Genomic DNA, 16830 nt, shown 5'->3' on the forward strand with positions numbered 1-16830 from the left:
CGACTGCGGTCGCTAGGGGCGCCACGGCCTGACGTCATCAGCGCGCGCCGCCCCCGCCCGGCTGCCCCGCCCGCGCCCTCGGCCGCCGGGGGCAAGCGCCCCCCGGGAGGGGGGCCCCCTGGGCTTAGACACCCCAGAACACCCCGAGCGCAGGGCGGCACCCCCGAGGCGGCGGGAGGCGGAGTCTGCTCCCGGCTCCGCCCACGCGCCTTGGCGCAGGCGTCGAGCTCTGCTCTCTGGGCCTCAGTTTCCCCATCTATGAAGAACAGAGGTGAGGGAGAACATCTGAAGAGGGAGGGGCGTCCATGAGGCTGGCCGGAGGGCAGGAGACCCCGCCGGAAACCCCCGTCCCCCACTCGCCGCTTCTGAGCGCCGGGAGACCCCGCCGGCCGCCCCGGGGGTGGGGCGGGGCCGCCACGTGACCCGATTGCTAGGACACCCGCGGTAACAATCAAGCCCGCGTCCCCGCTTCTCACCCCGACCTCCCCGCCCTACATACACCCCAACCCCCGTCCCAAGCCCTGGGCAGGGCCTCCCCGCCCCTCCGGGGCCCCAGACACCCACGGAGACACTCCAGCTTCGGGGCGCTCTGTGAGCGAAGGACAAGCCAGGTTAAAGCCCCGGGTTCGGAAACTGGGGGTTGGGGGAGCGGAGACTGCGGGGGACCGCCGCTGCTGCCCCGGATGGGGAGGGAGTGGGACCTGGTGGGGGTCGCTTTAATCCCCAGTGGGACGCGAGCAGCCGGGGTGCGGACGCAGCGCTGAACTGAGAGCTCTTAGCTATGGTGCCATTCTTAGCAGGAACTACCGTTTTTGAGCCCCGTGCGCTCAACTGTCCTGTGTATGTACATTATGGAGCGGGAAGATGGCATAGGCAATAGAGATTGCCCAGAGCTCGGATCCTGGCTGCCCTCTCCCCAGCTGCGTGGGCCTGCTTGTGCCTCCCTTCCTCCCCCGTGAAGTGAGGATTATGGGAGGATTCCGTGAACCGATGTATCTGAAGTATTAGGCAGTAACTGGCAACTAGTAAGGGCACAATACATAGGGGCTACTGTATTACCTCATTTAATCTTTGCGCCAACCCTGAGAAATAGGCACCTTCATTCCCATTTTACAGATGAGAATTTGGAGGATCAGAATGGTGAAAAATAGTTGGCTGAGTGACTTTGGGCAAGTCATTTCCCCTTTCTGGGCCTCTTTCCCTCTTAGTCGTTGATCACAGAGCATCTGAAAGCCCCTCAAAGAGCCTCTAATAAAAACTCTCTCATTTTATGGGTGGATAAACCGAGGCCCGGAAAGGAGAACATTCTTAGCCAAGGTCACTTGTTAATCAAAGGCAAAGCCAGGGCTGGAACTAGGTGTCCTGACTGCCAGCCAAAGCCTTTTCCACCCACCAGCAGCCCAGAGACAGGCTGAGGTCTGTCTCCCCCTCGGAACTGCTTCCTCAAAGTGCTCAAACCTTGGTAGGCTTGTCAAACCCAACTGCAAAGACAGCTGGGGAAGGAAAGGAAGCTGCCTCCCCCTAACAAAGAACACAGCAAGCAAGCCTGCGATTTGCACTAGAGAGATTCGGTTTGCTTCCTGGACATTTCTGAAATGACTTGCCTTTCTCTTCATTTATTTTAAGCCCTAGGCGCTTTTCATACCACGATTTAATCTTCTTTAGCAGGCTGGAAAAATACAAATCAATTAAAGCCTAAAACCTATTGGGTAATCATTTTTTCCTTCCTCCTCCCAGAGCGAGAAGTGCCTGCACCCTGTGTCTTTCATCCCGACTAATTTGGCTGCAGTGACTCTCGTTCAAGGGACGATCACTTTGGATAGCTTATTACAGCTCTTCTCACGTTTCTGGCGTGCATGTCACAAGTCTCTAGGATCAAGAACCGAGTCAGTTCTGCTCTCAGGGGCTCTTGGGGCCACCAACCCCTGAGGTAGTACTGTATCCCTGGAGAGTTTGGCAGCCCCAGGAAGCTTCAGGAAGGTGGCAGGGAGCCAGGTACACAGGGCAGCCTCTGAATGCTAGTCCCCATTGCTTTAGGATGGAGAACAGAGAACAGTCTCATGGGAGTGGAAGCGAGATCCAGAGTCCAGTTAGTGCGTGACTCCTCGGAGGGCTCAAGCAGCTTTTCAGTCCGCCCCCATTCCGATGTCTGGCATGTTTGTCTCTCTGGACCATTCCAGAGGGAAGGAGGGAGATAGTCGAGTTAAGAGCCCGGATTTTATACGATCAGGCAGAGGTGAGCAGGAAATCCTGGCTCGCTCACTTCCTAGCCGTGTGATCTCTCAGCTTCATCCTCTGCCGTGCGGGGATAATTATGGTGCCCTGTTCACAGGGCTGTGGTGAGGGCCGAGCTAATGCATGTCCAGGGTTTTCCTAGAGCCCCATCAAGTCGCCTGTTGTTAGGAAGACTGGGGCGAGCCACCCAGCATCACAGTGAGGGCTGGAGCACAGCTGCAGTTCGCCATGCAGCGCACCGACCCTCCCTCTGCAAACGCCCCTTTGCAGACCGCGGAGCCCTCGCCCCTGGCCTCTGCGTCCCACTGCCCTGCCTCGGTTTCTCTAGCTGTGCCCCTATCTGAACTACTCCTCATTCCCTTATCCTGCTTGGCTGCCTCCCACGCTAAGAGGCAGCTCCTGCAGGATGGCGGACCTCGCTCGCTCTGCTCAGTGGTGCACAGCCCGGCACCTGCGAGGCGCAGCATGTGGAGGGACAAACGTGAACGCACGCGCGGAGCGCTTTTCGCTTCCTTGCTTTACACGCCTCCAGGTTCCCCTCAGAGTTTTGCCTGACGCCTGGCGTCCCGCAGCCTCACCCCAACCGCGTGTGCTTAAGCGCCTTGAGTGCCCCGCTCGCGATGTTCCACATCCCCACCCCAACCTCTGGCCAGGGTCCCCTCCCCAGCCCACCTGCCTGCTCTCTACCTCTCCGAAGCCCGCCCTCTTCAAACCTTCCCCCCTCCAGGAGGTCGAGCCCTCAGCAGCCCCTGCGGCTTCGGGGCGGCACGCCGTGCCCATCCCCGGTCACGCATGTGCGCTGTTTAATCGCAGTGGCTTTGACTGCTCCAAGTACCGGGCACTGCCACCTTCCGGGCTCACACCTTACACCTGCCATCTCCTGCAATGCACGTTAGGACTCTGGGGCTCAGAGGAGGATGAGCGGCTGGCCCGAGGCCGGCAAGAAGTGGTAGAACCAGGATTTGAACCCAAGACCCCGTGACAACAGAGCTCAGGTTCTTAACCAGCGCCGCCCGCAGCTCTGAGCATATGGGAGAGGCCGGGCTCGAGGCGCTCGGCCCTCCCTGAGCCTGCCCACGTGCTGCACCGACTGTTCTAGGTTTCAGCTCCGAGTCATTTGTAAGCCCTGGGCCCCAACTAGGGTGGGGCAAGTGAGGCACTGTGCCTTGGCTCAGAACTTGGGGGGGATGCCCAAAACCTCAGTAAGCAAGATAAATAATATTTCAATGCAAGATTTTTTAAAAACCAAAATCTATGCAAAAACTCATTTAGAATAAAATATCAAAATTTTAAGAGACAGGATCAATTATTACTGATTTTCCCTGTTGCCTCAGGCTCCAAAGGCAAGGCACTGTCTTTACTTAAAGTTCTGGGGTTTTGTTCTTCATGGACTTTTTAGTATTAACTTTTTAAAAAAATATTACCTATCTCGATTGCTGGGTTTTCTGGTGTCCCCTTAAATTTTGTGCCAAGGCAAATGCCCCTGATGCCAGGGGAGGCTGGACAGAACACCCCTGCGTCCTTATTCATCATGTGCCATTTCTGCCTCCAGGTGGGGGCCGGGAGGCAACTGGATACAGCAGGCGTTCAACAAACTGTGGGCCCCCACCACGTCCCAACCCAGCTCCCCTTTCAGCTTGCCCAGTTCACGGGAGAATAGGAGGGCTGAGCGAGGAGGTGGCGGAGCTGGAAAGGGGCCGCTGCCCTATCTGGCCTGACCCCGGGCCAGCCCGCAGCGCGCCTGCCCTGCTCTGTGGGCGAACACAGGCAATGTGGCTCCCAGGGGTGGCCTCCAGGCGCAGCCGCTGAAGTGGGCTCCATTGTGTATACAGTCAACCTTCTCAGGTTCATGGGGCACAATTGTCAGGGTCCCTTCTGGCCCAGCTCCTTTATGGCGGCCTGGCTGCGGTTCAGCTCGCAGCCCAGGACGTGGACGCCATTACCCAGCCCTCCCCAAGCTGAGTCACTGCTCCCATTCGGTCCTGGAGGCCATCATCTGGTCTGCTCCCTCTGCGTTTCCTTTCATCTCCCTGATGCCGGAGAGACATCCTCCCTGGCTCCAGCCCGCGCTGGGCTCCGGGTGCCCAGGGAGGCATAGCAGAAATGCCTCCCGGCTGCACTTTGTTCTCACCCTCCACCTGGAACCTGCCAGGAAGCCCGGATGTGGCCTTGCCAAGTCCTCTGGCCCCACCCCCTTGCGGCGTCTCGCTAGGAGCCTTCCTCCTTCCCTCCACACACCTCCTTTGACCCCTGCATGTCTGTGCCTGGGCTCCGTGTGTGCTGGGGAATTTCGAGGTTGCTAGGACCTAGGGCGTCTCTGGCACATGCTTGTTGTGACACCCTGGGTGTCATTTTCCCTCCAGAGGTTAAAGGGAGTTGATCTGCTGGGGTTCCTTCCAGCTCTAACATTCCATAAACCTGTGACCTGGAGTATTTTGTGTGTGCTCAGCCAAACTGTGATGTCACAGAGGACAGAATCTGTGGGCTTTCCTGGTCCCAAGGGAGATTCGAGACGCGTTGTGGACGCCTGAATCACACTGGGACAGTCTGTGAGGCACCAAAAAAAGAGCACGCTCCGAGGCATTCACATTTCCAACCAGGGTCACCCTGCAGTTAACGGGGGTGGAGGGTGGGAGGGGGCAGGGAGGAGCAGCCGGGGCCTCAGCCTGGGGATGGTCAAACCTGAGACCAGGGCGTCTGCCCCAAACTGGGCCGGGAAACTGCATCTTCTCAGATTGGACGGTCCAGGGCTGAGTCCTCCCCTGCTTGGCCCACTGGGAAGGATCTCGCCAATTGCAGAGTGGCCGATGTTTTAAAACGATTTGGTCTAGTGAGTGTGTGTGTGTGTGTGATTGAGAGAGAGAGATTGAGAGATTGAGAGAGAGAGATTGAGAAAGATTGAGAGATTGAGAGAGAAAGCGAGCGAGCGATTGATTGAGATTCTCACAGTCTGGGGAGACCGAGGACCAGAGAAATTCTTGTCCACCATGGAGGGAAGGAAGTCGTTTTATGGCAAAGAATGTGTCCTTGGCGGATAGATGGGCTTGGGTCAGGCCCGGCTCTGTCACGGACGGCCTGGGGGATCTCAAGCAAGTGCGTGGCCTCCTAGGGCCTCAGTCCCTTCCCAGCCGGAGGGATGACAGCAGTCCCCGCCCCCAGGGTTGTGGGGCACCGCCTCGTGCGGGCTGTGAGCGCCCTGCCCTTGACGCCAGCGCTGGGCCTGCAGCCTGGTCCTGGAAGCTCCTGACTGCTGCCCGCCCGCAGGCCCGTCTGCTCCGGGAAGCGAGCGCGGCGGGGGCGATGAACGAGGTGAAGGAGGCCCTCCGCGGCATCGAGCAGAGGTACAAGCTCTTCCAGCAGCAGCAGTTCACCTTTATCGCGGCGCTGGAGCACTGCAGGGAGAGCGCCCACGACAAGATCCGGCCCATCAGCAGCATCGAGCAGGTGCCGCAGCGCCCCCCCCAACCCCATGCCGGGCAGCCCCGGGCCCCGCCCCTTGCTAGAAAGACGGAAACAAACAAAGCTGAGGCCCGGAGAGGGGACGCACGGAGCGAGCCGCCTGTTCATTCTCTCACACGTGGGCTCAAGACTCAGCGGCGAGGGCCACTGCTGTGACCTCGGCCAGTGATCCGCCTCTCTGAGCCTCAGTTTCCTCGCTTGTAAAGTGAGAAGAGCAGCACATGCCCCAGCCCCCACCCCCCTCCTCGGGGCTGAGAAGCAGGTTGATGAGATCCTCGACACACTCAGCGCATGTCCGGCCAAGACCCGCAGGCTGCGCGGGGCTGTCCCCTGCACACACGTGGTCCCAGCTGGGGATCCAAGGGCGTTCGAGAAGCTCAGCACGCCAAGCACACTGACCACAGACGTTTTCACTTAACCCGCGTCTCCTCAGGGACCGGCTTGAGGCTCCGTGCGTTGGGGACACAGGCCCGGGCCCCCACCCCACCCCACTCCCGGGCATGGAGACAGCAGCCCTCGCTGGCAAGCGCCCTTTTAAAAATTCTTTTTTCTCATTTTTGTAAAAACATCTCCCAGTTTAACTTGAAAAAGTTCGAACCAATGGAAAATGAACACCCATATGACCTTCACCTTGATACACCAAGCCACCTGTAAGATTTGGCCAGGTGTGCAGGCTCTCTGTGGAAGCACACCCTCCTGAACCTGAACTACTTGGAAGTTAATTGGCTTCATCCTGTTTACCCCACTCCCCAGAGGCTCAGAGGACCAGGTGCACGCACCCGTCACTCAGAGTCTGCGGCAGAGCTGAAGGACCCCAGCTCCTCCCGAGTGTGTGTGTGGGGGTGTCCTGCATTAGGTTCCAGAAGGTTCTTGGTAAACAGCGGCCCCACGTTTTGATTCTACCTGAAGTGTTGACTCTCCAACCTCACCCTGCCCTCCCTGGACCAGACGTAGCCTGCGGTCACATGCACACACACCAGGTGGCCCAACGACACTGCTCTGCTGTGGTTACACCACGGTGCAGGCTCCTCCGTCCTCAACCCTCGTCCCAGGGCGGGTGTGCAGGCGTGCCCAGTGGGTGTCAAAGCCTCTGCCTCTAGCAACAAAAGGGCTCCCAGTGGCAGCAGGAAAACCCTGGTTTAGACTCAGGCCTTTATGCGTGCTGGAGGTCACCATGTCCCTCCCAGACCGTGGAGAGGAAGGGAACCGTGTGGTGATCCTGCCTGGACCCACCAGCCGCTCCCCAGGGCAAGGTCAGGCCTCTGCCCTCGCCTGACCTCCAGTCGAGGCACTGGGTGGTCCCAGGTCACTCTGGAGAGATAGAGCCCTGACCCACAGAGGACTCCTCAAGAAAAGGAGCGGGAAGCAGACCAGCTGTGCGCGCCCTCTGCCTCGTTTGAGGACGGCCTGCCCACTCCCGCGTCTGCAGCGTGCTCACGCTGAGGTCTGGTCGTGTGCTGCGTGTTTAAGCACCTCGTCCCCCTAGAGCTGATGTTTGTCTTTGGTATGAGATAGAGACATTTTTCTTCTTATATGGATAATCATTTTCCCCAGCTCCGCTGACTTATGTACCCTTCCTTTCTCTGCCTTGGACACACAAGACAACAAAACTGCAAAGGATTCCAGTTCCTTCTATTTGCTTCTCAGTCTGGGCGGCCCCACCCAGCCATCCTCTAAGTGGGATTGTGGCATGAAAAGTCAGAGGCCAGCTCTTTGTTTTAGGCATCAGCTTAGGTACATGGGGACAGGTGAGAGGGGGGGTTTGGAGCCGCTGAGCTGGAGCGAAACCCAGCTTCGCTACTTTGGGTGGTCCCCAAGCAGCTCGCGTCACCTCCCCGAGCCTCCAGCATCCATTTGTACAGTGAGGATTTAAAAACTACCCAGCCCGTACGGTTTAGGTGAAGACGAGTGAGATTGGGCCTGCAAAGCATTTTGCAGGGTACCTGGGACACTTAATGACGTCTGCTCTACGTAGGGGTCTGTGCATTCAACACGACTGGCATCTGGACCCCGGGAGGCCGGGCGAGGCTGGGCAGGGTCCCTGGGCTCTCCCACGGAGCAGCTGGGCCCGGGGTGGTGCCCCACCTCCCCCCACTTGCTGACGGCACTGGTGGGGGGCCCGCAGGTGCAGAGCTACATGGAGCATTACTGCAACAACTCCACAGACCGGCGCATCCTGCTCATGTTCCTGGACACCTGCGCGGAGCTCAGCAAGCTCTGCCAGCGCTTCGAGGCCCTGCACTCCGGCACGCCCGTCACCAACAACCTGCTCGAGAAGTGCAAAACCCTTGTGAGCCAAAGCAACGACCTCAGCAGCCTGCGAGCAAAGTGAGTCCGCTGGTCCTGTTCCTGACGCCTCGGTAGTGTGTGCTTGTGGGGAGGGGCGGGGACGGGAGCGGGTCCTCTGTGGAGAGGCGGCCAAACCCGAACGGCCAAGGCCTGGGAAATGCTAGGCCCACTGATCCACTGGAACAGTTAACGGGGACCCTGAGGCCCCAGATGGGACACAGCCCCTCCCCCTGCTGCAAGCCCCAGGCGCAGGGAGGGGCTCAGAGCAGTGAGCCCCGCCAGCCCTGGACTTCTGAGCCCTAGGGAATCCAGAGCTCAGGCACCCAGGTCCTAAGGAACCATGTGCATATTAGCGTAAGAAGAGTCGAGGGCGACGCGGCGTACTCCGGGGCCGTTCCGGTGGGTTTCCGCAGTCCTCAGCCAGGGGTCTCCAAATCTGGGGGCATGGTTTACACCTCCTTTCACACCAGGGTGACCTGGGTCCTTGGCCTCTCCACCTGCTGTGGGGACGACGGTGCCTTCACAGTCCTGAAACCTGCCACGGGCCTCCCGTGTGGCCAGGATGAGGACTGCCCGCCGAGGCTGGGGAGTGGCCCGCCACGGCACACAGCACGAGGTCCCCGGACGGGGGGCTCACCGGCCCCCTCTTGCCCCGGCAGATATCCTCACGACGTGGTGAACCACCTCAGCTGTGACGAGGCCAGGAACCACTACGGCGGCGTGGTCAGCCTCATCCCCATCATCCTCGACCTGATGAAGGAATGGGTCGCCCACTCGGAGAAGCTGCCCCGGAAAGCACTGCAGCACGTGAGTGAGCCCGGGGAGCGCCAGGAAGCCACCGCGGCGGCCGCTGGTCCTCCCCAGACCGCAGGCGCCCGGCCGGGGTCACGGAAACTCTGGTGCAGGCGACTTAGAAAAGACAGCCTCAAACCCAAGGGCAAGGACAAGGGAAGTTCGAAACCTCCCTGGAGACCACCTGGTGGGAAGCTGTAACTCAAAGCCAGTGACCTGCTTGCCACCCGGTCCCATCCCCTGGGGTGCTTTGTTACTTAGTTTCCACGGGTCAATCCACTGTCGTTGGCACCCACGGCTCCTGTCACTCATTAACCGCAAAGGGGACGCCCCCGACGTATTCCTGAGACCTCTCTTCCCGTCCTGCTTTAACTTCTAACTCCTCCTCGCCCCTGAGCGTCAGACCCCGCCCATGACGATGGGCCACTCCCGGTGTGCTTGGTAGAGGGTGTCCGCGGGAGGCTCCGCCAGTCCCCCACACCAGGCAGGCCCAGCTCCCCAGGCCGGCCACCAGGCTGCAGGAGGCCACCACAGGCAAGACGTGTCCCTCTGTGAGACAGGGCTGCTCCCACCTCCCAGGCTGCCGCGGCTCGGCTCACTGCCCATCTGCAGTGTGACCAGGTCCCCGGACCAAAGCCCGCAGGGGAACGAGCCCACTTTCCTCTCCTTTACCTGGGAGACGGAGACTGAGAGACGCCGGAAGAATCTGACTTTGTGGCTCCTGCACAAGACCATTGTCTGGCTCTCACGACACGAGTGAGGCCCACGACTGTAAGATGGGCCACCGGCCCTTGCGCGTGGCGACATGCTGACTGTCGGCTTTTTCCTTCACAGGGGGCGACTTAGCTTCTGTATTCTTGCTTCCTCGGGGGTGACAGTCAAGAATAAAAGTGTTCTGCCACCTCTCTGCCTGGCGTGGTTTCCTGGGACTCAGCCCTAAAGGAAAAGCACGTTTATGCTGAGACATCACAGGACACTGGGCAGTAGCCTCACGAGTGGGACCACAGAGAAGCCCCTGCAGTGTGCCCAGCTCCAGAAAGCCAGCTCTGAGCGGGTTCTGCCAGAGGCCCGCAGAGCGGCACAGTGGCCCTCAGGTATCTGAGACCTGGTCAGACAAGAATGCCCGGGTGTTCTGGACAAAATTCAAAGCTGCCACCTCTGAGTCTTTGTCTCAAAGGAGCTGCTTCCACCCTTAAAATGGGCCGAGGAGCCCGATTTCCAGGGAGCGACCGGGCACAGGCGAGCAATTAAAAGCCGCGTTGTAAACAGAGCTGTTCCGCCCTGGTTCCCCGCCCCCCAGTGCGTCCCCAGCAAGGGATGGTGAGGCCAAGAAGTCTAACAGCCATTTACAGGGGGGATTCCTGCCTTTGGCCTGACAGCACATGGAAGGTGCTGGGTGCAAGCTGCACTTTTCCCTGACACACTCACAAAACACAACCAGCAGAGCTCAGGGTTAGTCAGCTCCCAACAAGGTCAGTGTCACTTGGGCTCCGCCAAAGGGCTGCATAAAGCCCAACGTGCCGGCCGACTCCTCGGAAGACAAGCACACACCGAAAGAAAGGCGGGTCAGCCCTGCAGACCCGCAGGCCGCCGCCACCTGTTTTCTGGTAGCGATGACTCAAGTCAACCCCCACCCCACACACACACAGCACCAGGCCTCTCTTCGGGAAGAGGGCATGAATTTGAGGCACATAAATTTGGAGATTTGTGACCATTTGTCAGATGTTCTGCCAGAACAAAAAAGATCTTAAGAGACTAAAGCCAGATCTGGAAACTTGTCAGCCCCCTCCACCCGCCGCCCAAGGTCACCAACCCACACAGACCCCGAGGTTTCCGCACCTCGGACTAGTCCCCACTTTGCCTGTAAGCCCTGCAGAGGCCAACACGAGTCACTTCAGAGCGACACGGCGAAGTAGTGCAAAACGATAAATTTTTATTTGTTCACAGTTAAACACAAGCAACTGCCTTGACATTCTGGAACATTCTAAGGACAGCAAACCCTTTTGATTCCACTTCCCACTAAGATTGTACCATTTTCCCTCGCAGTTCACGTTTACGGCATCTGATGTGGATTGTTTGACATGCTTTTAAGATCGAGGTGGGAAAGTTTAAACCTTTTGATAAGAGATGACTTTTTAAAAATTAACTAAAAGCAGTCATTTAAAAAAATCTTTTTCACTGATGGGATCCCTTCGAACTGCAAGTTAGCCACATATGCTTGATTCATGATTAAATTACAAAACTAGATTTATGTCAGCAAAATCTGTTCCTCCGTAATGTGTTTGTGGTCCATACGAGTCTTCCGAAAAGCCATCTCTGATTCTTCCTGGTGCAAAATGCCCGGCCGCCCCTCTGATGAGCCAGCGTCTGCGCACAGAGCAACACGCACCCTCCTGTCCAAACACTATCGGGGTGGGGAGGAGGAGGGGTTGGTCTGGGGGGTCTGGAACTCTCAGGGCTCTCCTCTAAAAGACCTACTCCAATGGTTCACCAGCCTGCTGAGCCCAGAGGGATGGCGATTTCGTGGCATTGGAAAGGGATGGGGGGTGGGGGTGGGGAGAAAGTTCCTCTGCCTCATTAACTCGTCTCAAGGCCCAAAGCGGCCGTGGGCACAGGGGCCTAACCGTCCCAGGCAGGTTTGCCGTGTCGCTACAGCCGCCACCTCAGGCGAGCAGGTGTAGACTGCGGGGCGGACGGCGGAAAAGACGGGATCACTGCTCCCCCTGGGCACAGCAGAGTCACAGATGGGGAAGCGAGCCATCTGGGGACGAGGGTCACAGCAGCAGCCTAGGGGCCAGGCCCCAACCTCAACTGGTTCTTTCACCTCTAAAGTTTAATGAAGTGCAATGATTCCTTTGCAGCGGTCGGGCGGGGGCGGGGGCGGGGGCGGGGCCTGTCACAAAACTCTGGACGTAAACAGATACACAAAGGTCTTAGACCGATACCGCTTCCGACACTCACTGCTGGTCCGTTTAAAGCATGTACCTCGAAGAGTGAAAATGCACCGGAGTGAGATGTGCTGATGTGGGTCATTGCACAAAAGACAGCCCTCCCCCGCCACATAGGGACACGCTCCGAGGTGGGGTCAGGCTTCTCCAGGACCGCTCTGAAGAGAGGGCGGGCCTCTCCGAGTCTCTGCATAAGGCGGGTGACAGCCGCGTGGGCTGCAGTTCTGGACTGCGCCTGTGCTCGGCCCACCCTTCCTCAACCTGGTCGTGCTGCCTGCCACCTCTCGGGGCTTCCGCTCAGACTGTGTCTGCACAGCGCGCTCATTCCTTCTTCAGCAACTTCTCTCTGGCTTCAAGTGATCAGTTCTAGTATTTGGTGAAACTCACACTGGCCAGTCACAGCACCTGTCCCACTCCACACAGAACACCCACGGCTCTGGGCAGCTCACAGACCCTCTCAGCGCCACGAGCATTTTAGCCATTCTCTCCTGTGCAACTGCTAGACTTTGCTCTTTCTCGACAAACACCCCGGAAATTCCGTACGTGCTCTTGCAAACGGTGGCGGCCCAGAGCCTGGAGTTCTGTCTGCTGTTGTCCTGATTTGCCCAGTGGCGTGCGAGCCCCTCTGGCTGCGGTGCCCTAATTTTTCCAATTGTCACTGGCTCCCAGGACCTCGTCGTGGATTGTAACAGTTCACCTTTCGAGAAGAGTTTGGACTACTTCTCCTAAAGACAGTACGTATATTCTGGCTCACAAAGTAGCTTATCTATCGTGTCTCTCTCCACTCAGAGCCCAGTAAGAACTTTCAGCAGCTTATTCCCAAAACCGAAGCAGTTTTCTCTCCCGAAAAAAACTGCTGAACCCAGGGAGGTCGCGTCTACCTACCCGCCTTGTAAGGCTGCTCGTCTCGTCTCCACGGAGAACTCTGAAAACGTCTCGACCGCAGAAACGGCCCGAGTCCCCTACCGTTGGATTTCGGTCAGTTTTCGCCTTCGTGACCAGGTATTTCTTCCACCCACAGTAACCATTTCCACAGACGTCACGGCAAAACCTTGTCAAAGCTTCTTTTAAATCCACAGGAGTTCTGAGACCCGTGAACTCATCTCCCCAAACCCGTCTTCTCCATGGGGACCACGCTGCCAGCGTCTTCCCCGCCCAACAGCCACCCCAAGAAATACTGCGGTGCTCCTCTTATCAACAAACGCCATCCTGCCCAAGCAGCGGACGCCGATCTCCTCGGGGGCTGTGCCCGACCCTAGCTGGTGTCAAGTGGGGCTCAGGACGCTGGCCACACAGCTGAGACAGGCAAGCTTGCTCAGTGGCCCTGACATGGACGAGCACTCCGGGCAGGATCCGCTCAGGACGCTGAATGCCTTGGCCCCGTCTGTCCCCAGGCCGAGATTCTCCCAGGACTTCCTCTACTGTCACCTCCCATCTTTACAAACGCTCGCCGCGGCATGATCCAGTGACCCGTTGACTCGTGGCAGGTTCATCAATTCCGAAACCAGACAAAACCCGACTGAGCCCTTGTGACAAAGAAGCCTGTTTTCCGGCCGGGTCCCTCCGACGTGGCTCCAGGCCTCGCTGCCCCCGCCTGGGCTGGGCGGAGCCCATGGCCTCTAGGACCTAGAGGGACCTGAGCGCAGCCCCTCGGGGTCGCCACGGCTATGGAGCTGGACAAACGGACTGCCAGGCCAGACCCCATGCCCAGGGCCCCCAGCACAGACACCGTCGGGAGCCTCCGGCCTGGGCCTCAGTCCCCATCACCACGCTGCCTTCTCCTCCCTGTACGTTCACCATCTGCCCTGCTGTTAAACGTTTCTTCCCTCCTCTGCGTCGGCCTCCGTCAGTCGGCCAGGGAAACGGCCCCGCGCGGCGACCGGCCTCGGGGTGGGGGTGGGGCCAGGCTTCCAGAGCCAGTTTCGGCGGTTCCCCGGTAGCGCCTTTCCTTTCTGAATTTGTTCGTGTTTCCCTTTTCTAAACCCGAACGAGGAAACCAGCACGTGTTCGCCTCTAAGCTTTCCTTTAGACAAAGCCGAATGAGACCCGGGGTGTCACCAACACTCAACGGCCACCGCCGGCGCCCACAGCAGGCAGGGGCACCCCCTCTCCCAGGCCGGAGTCAGCCAGTCGGGCCTGAAGTCCCATCCCACGGAGGTCTTCTGCTCGCACAGCGTGGTGACACGGAGTCTCAGTACTCAGCCCCTTTAGGTTAGGGAAGCCAGAGTGTTTACTGCCACACTTCAAAAAAAAAAGACTTTCACCCGAGTGCCGGAGCTCCCGCCCATGGTGACGTTCGTGCCATCACTGTTTCCTTCCTTCTTTGTAGCTGAGCCGGTCGGTACTTCTGACTGGAAGGAGAGAGCGAGCCGCCGAGCCCGCTGGCTCTGCCTTTCCAGGCCCCCTGCCCCAGCGGGACCGCCAGGCGAGGGCCTTAGGCTTCTAGCATTTACTTCGCGAGCATCTGTTGACTTCAGATTCTCTGCCACCACCAGTGTTCTGACCACTGTCACCTCTCCTGAGCCCGTGTGGCCAGCCAGGTCCACGGCAGCGGCCTCTGTCGACACTCCCCAAGCCTCTGCTTTAAAACACTGTGCCATCACTAACGTGTGGGAGGGCAGCGGCGTCAGCTCCCTGGGGAGTCGGCCCCTGAAAATTAGAATTGGTGCGAAAAACTGTTACCTTTTTGGTGGCCTAGAACCTGCTACAGTGAGGCAGCTCTCACGGCCTGAGAAACAACGGTCATAGGAACTTCGAAGAAAGTTCCTTTTTGGACGTTCAGAGCCTTTATGCTGCAGTGTCGCAAAGAAGCTGACGTAAACAGAGGCGCGTGGGGACACAAAGGGAGGCAAACAGACGGAGAAGCTGAACCGGAGGGCGCAGCTCTCGGCCACAGTGCTTCCCGGGGAACTGGCTGCTCGCGTCGCCACCCTTCCGTCCTGCAGGGAGTGGGGTCACCACCCGCACACCGGCCTGTGCTCAGGACAGTACCGGCCTTCGAGCCAACACCAAATAAATAAGAGGTAGTGGGGGAGGCGGGCAGAGCATTCCCACGGGGCGGTCACGCAGTGCTGGCTCTGGGCTTCTCCAGCAACAGACGTTTGTTCACACAGAACTTTCTAAGAAGCTCATCAGAACCGCCAAAAGAACCACCGTGTTTCTAAACCTGCTACTTTGGACGCCGAACTTCAGAACCAAGAGCAGCGACAAAGTCCCACGTGAAAGCCTTCGTGTGAAGGTCATCGGCCGTGCAGCTCCCCGCTCCCAGGGCTGGAGGGCGGCAGACTTACCTGCGGCGCCGCCGACCACCCCGGCTAACGGGGAGCCCACCTGGTTTTCTAAGCTTCGGGAGAGAGTGGGGTGATAGACTCAGATTAAATTTGGCCTCATATTGCACTGGTTCAAAGGGCGCAACCATTTGGGAGGGGAAGGAAGAGAATAAAGCTACTAAGGAATGCAAACGGGCCCTCGGATTAGCACACACCGCTAGGTCAAGGGGCTGGGTCGAGGGGAAGGTTAAGAGGCATTTCAAGGCCAGATCCAAAATCCGTTCTGCATTCAGTCAATGTCAAGACGACCTCCATCCCGTCTCCACCGCGTGAGCTGGCCGCGCAGACCCCGGAAGGGGGCGGCTCACGAATGCGCACCCGCCCCTCCCATCCTCTGCCAGCGCCCCGCAGGCTGGCGCTGCCTGGCCATCGTCCTTAGCTGTGCTCGTGATGGGTCTCGTTGTAGTCCATGATACGGAGCTGTCCAACACTGTCCGGATTCGGGGGGGACGGGCACGGGCCATCCACGCTCAGTGGGCTCTTGTCTTCCACGCCCGAGTCTTTGCCCAGTTCTGTCTTTGGGGTCTCCGAAAGGCTACTGATGGTCACGCCGTCCTCGTCACACTGGCTCTCGCTCTTATTACGAAATAACTCTCGGGCCTTCATGCCCAGGAAGCTCTTGGAACTAGGAAGCGAGCCCACGGTCGCAGGGATGCTGGTGGAGGGCTCGCCCGGGGCGGCTTCGCGCCGGCTGCCGAACGGGCCCGCCCTCGGGGTCGGGGGCTTCTCTGGGGTCGAGAGCTCACTGCTGCTACCGCTGCCTCCGCCGCCTCTGCCGCCACCACCGCCCCGGGTGCTGCCCAGCCTGGGGGGCTTGGTCTCGCCGTTGTGGCCAGAGGCCTCCTCGCCGCGCCCCGTTACAGAATCCGCACAGCCGTCATCACAACAGTCGAGCCTGTAAGAGACCCGGGGGGCGGGGGGGGCAGCTGGAGAGCACGGCACCGCGAGCGGGAGGCGTGGGGCTGCCGGACGCCCGCTCACACTGACACCGAACCTGCCGGCCCGCCGCATCTCCTAACGGAGGACTCCGGCGCCAGGACACACCGGGAGAAACGAAGTCGCAACTAGGGACGTGAGGTGGCACCCTGAAGCGCGGGCGCTTCCTGTGACCACAGCCAGTGACGTGGGGCCAAGGACAAGGAGCATGCGAGGATGGCTGGGCCCCCCGAGGGGAAGGGCTGGGTGGGGTCTCCGCCACACGGGCGGCGGCCTGCAGCGGCCCCACCTGACCGGGCCGTGACTGCTGTCCCCCTCGCGGCGCGGTCCTTACCCCGTCAGGGGCGGCTCAACGACAAGGCCACTGACGCCAACTCGGCGCTGTGTCCCTACCTTTCTTCTGCCACTTCGGCCGCTTCCGTTTTCTCTTCTTCAAGCTTTTTCAGGAGCCCATCTTTCTCCAACCTGCCATACAAATCTAAGATCTCCAATTCGAACACCTGGGTGATCCTTTTCTGAGCCTCGTACCTGCTCTCTGCAGCCTGCAGCTGCCCTCTGAAAGACACGGACCGCCCGGAATGTGGGAATTCCACTTCTTAAAGGACCGCACTGCGCCACCTTCCCCGGCGGACGTTACCTCGCCTGGAGCCTGACGTCCTCTAAATACTTCTTCTGCTCCAACAGAAGATGGTCTTTCTTGGCCAGGTGAGATTCCAGTTCCAGAATCCGCTTCTGGGAGGTGTCAAGCCTCTGGTTCTGCTGCAGAACATGGCTTCTGTTTTTTTCTAGTTCTTTCCGATATGCAGCTTTCATCATTTCCACTTCCTAAAAAAGAGACTGCA

The 16830-nt window shown here is 59.0% G+C and overlaps 2 protein-coding genes across 22 annotated transcripts in view; one reads left to right on the forward strand and one right to left on the reverse strand.

Moving 5' to 3' along the window:
• The first annotated feature begins 53 nt into the window (after nt 1–53).
• On the forward strand, nt 54–10045 carry SPACA9 (sperm acrosome associated 9). 6 transcript variants are annotated; one of them, XM_039862965.1, is made up of 5 exons: nt 290–611; nt 5500–5679; nt 7820–8022; nt 8643–8790; nt 9355–10045. In XM_039862965.1, exons 2-5 carry the CDS (start codon nt 5536–5538, stop codon nt 9463–9465), a joined length of 606 nt encoding a protein of 201 aa, XP_039718899.1. In that variant the 5' UTR covers nt 290–611; nt 5500–5535; the 3' UTR covers nt 9466–10045. The 6 variants fall into 6 exon arrangements, with proteins under 6 accessions (XP_039718897.1, XP_039718900.1, XP_039718899.1 ...); XM_039862968.1 differs by having other exon boundaries at nt 292–611; nt 9610–10045; XM_039862963.1 differs by lacking the exon at nt 290–611 and adding an exon at nt 54–271 and having other exon boundaries at nt 8643–10045.
• Nucleotides 10046–10688: 643 nt separating this feature from the next.
• The window catches only part of TSC1 (TSC complex subunit 1), a 45247-nt gene continuing 39105 nt past the window's right edge, over nt 10689–16830 (reverse strand). For all 16 annotated transcript variants that reach the window (XM_039862947.1, XM_039862936.1, XM_039862942.1 and 13 more), the window contains 3 exons: nt 16626–16813; nt 16382–16543; nt 10689–15947 (listed from right to left, as the gene is read on the reverse strand). In XM_039862947.1, the coding sequence (XP_039718881.1) occupies nt 15428–15947; nt 16382–16543; nt 16626–16813 (870 nt within the window). In that variant the 3' untranslated portion in view covers nt 10689–15427. The remainder of the gene's footprint in view (nt 15948–16381; nt 16544–16625; nt 16814–16830) is intronic.

The sequence above is a fragment of the Pteropus medius genome, unplaced genomic scaffold, assembly GCF_902729225.1.
Source record: "Pteropus medius unplaced genomic scaffold, Ma_sr-lr_union100, whole genome shotgun sequence".
Lineage (NCBI taxonomy): Eukaryota > Metazoa > Chordata > Mammalia > Chiroptera > Pteropodidae > Pteropus > Pteropus medius.

Bases quoted from the DNA above. Each gene is read 5' to 3' on its own strand.
- SPACA9 (XM_039862963.1), top strand. From the start codon at position 5,536: ATGAACGAGGTGAAGGAGGCCCTCCGCGGCATCGAGCAGAGGTACAAG. The intron at 5,680-7,819 runs GTGCCGCAGCGC...GGGGGCCCGCAG, and splicing joins CCATCAGCAGCATCGAGCAG to GTGCAGAGCTACATGGAGCA. The intron at 8,023-8,642 runs GTGAGTCCGCTG...TTGCCCCGGCAG, and splicing joins CTCAGCAGCCTGCGAGCAAA to ATATCCTCACGACGTGGTGA.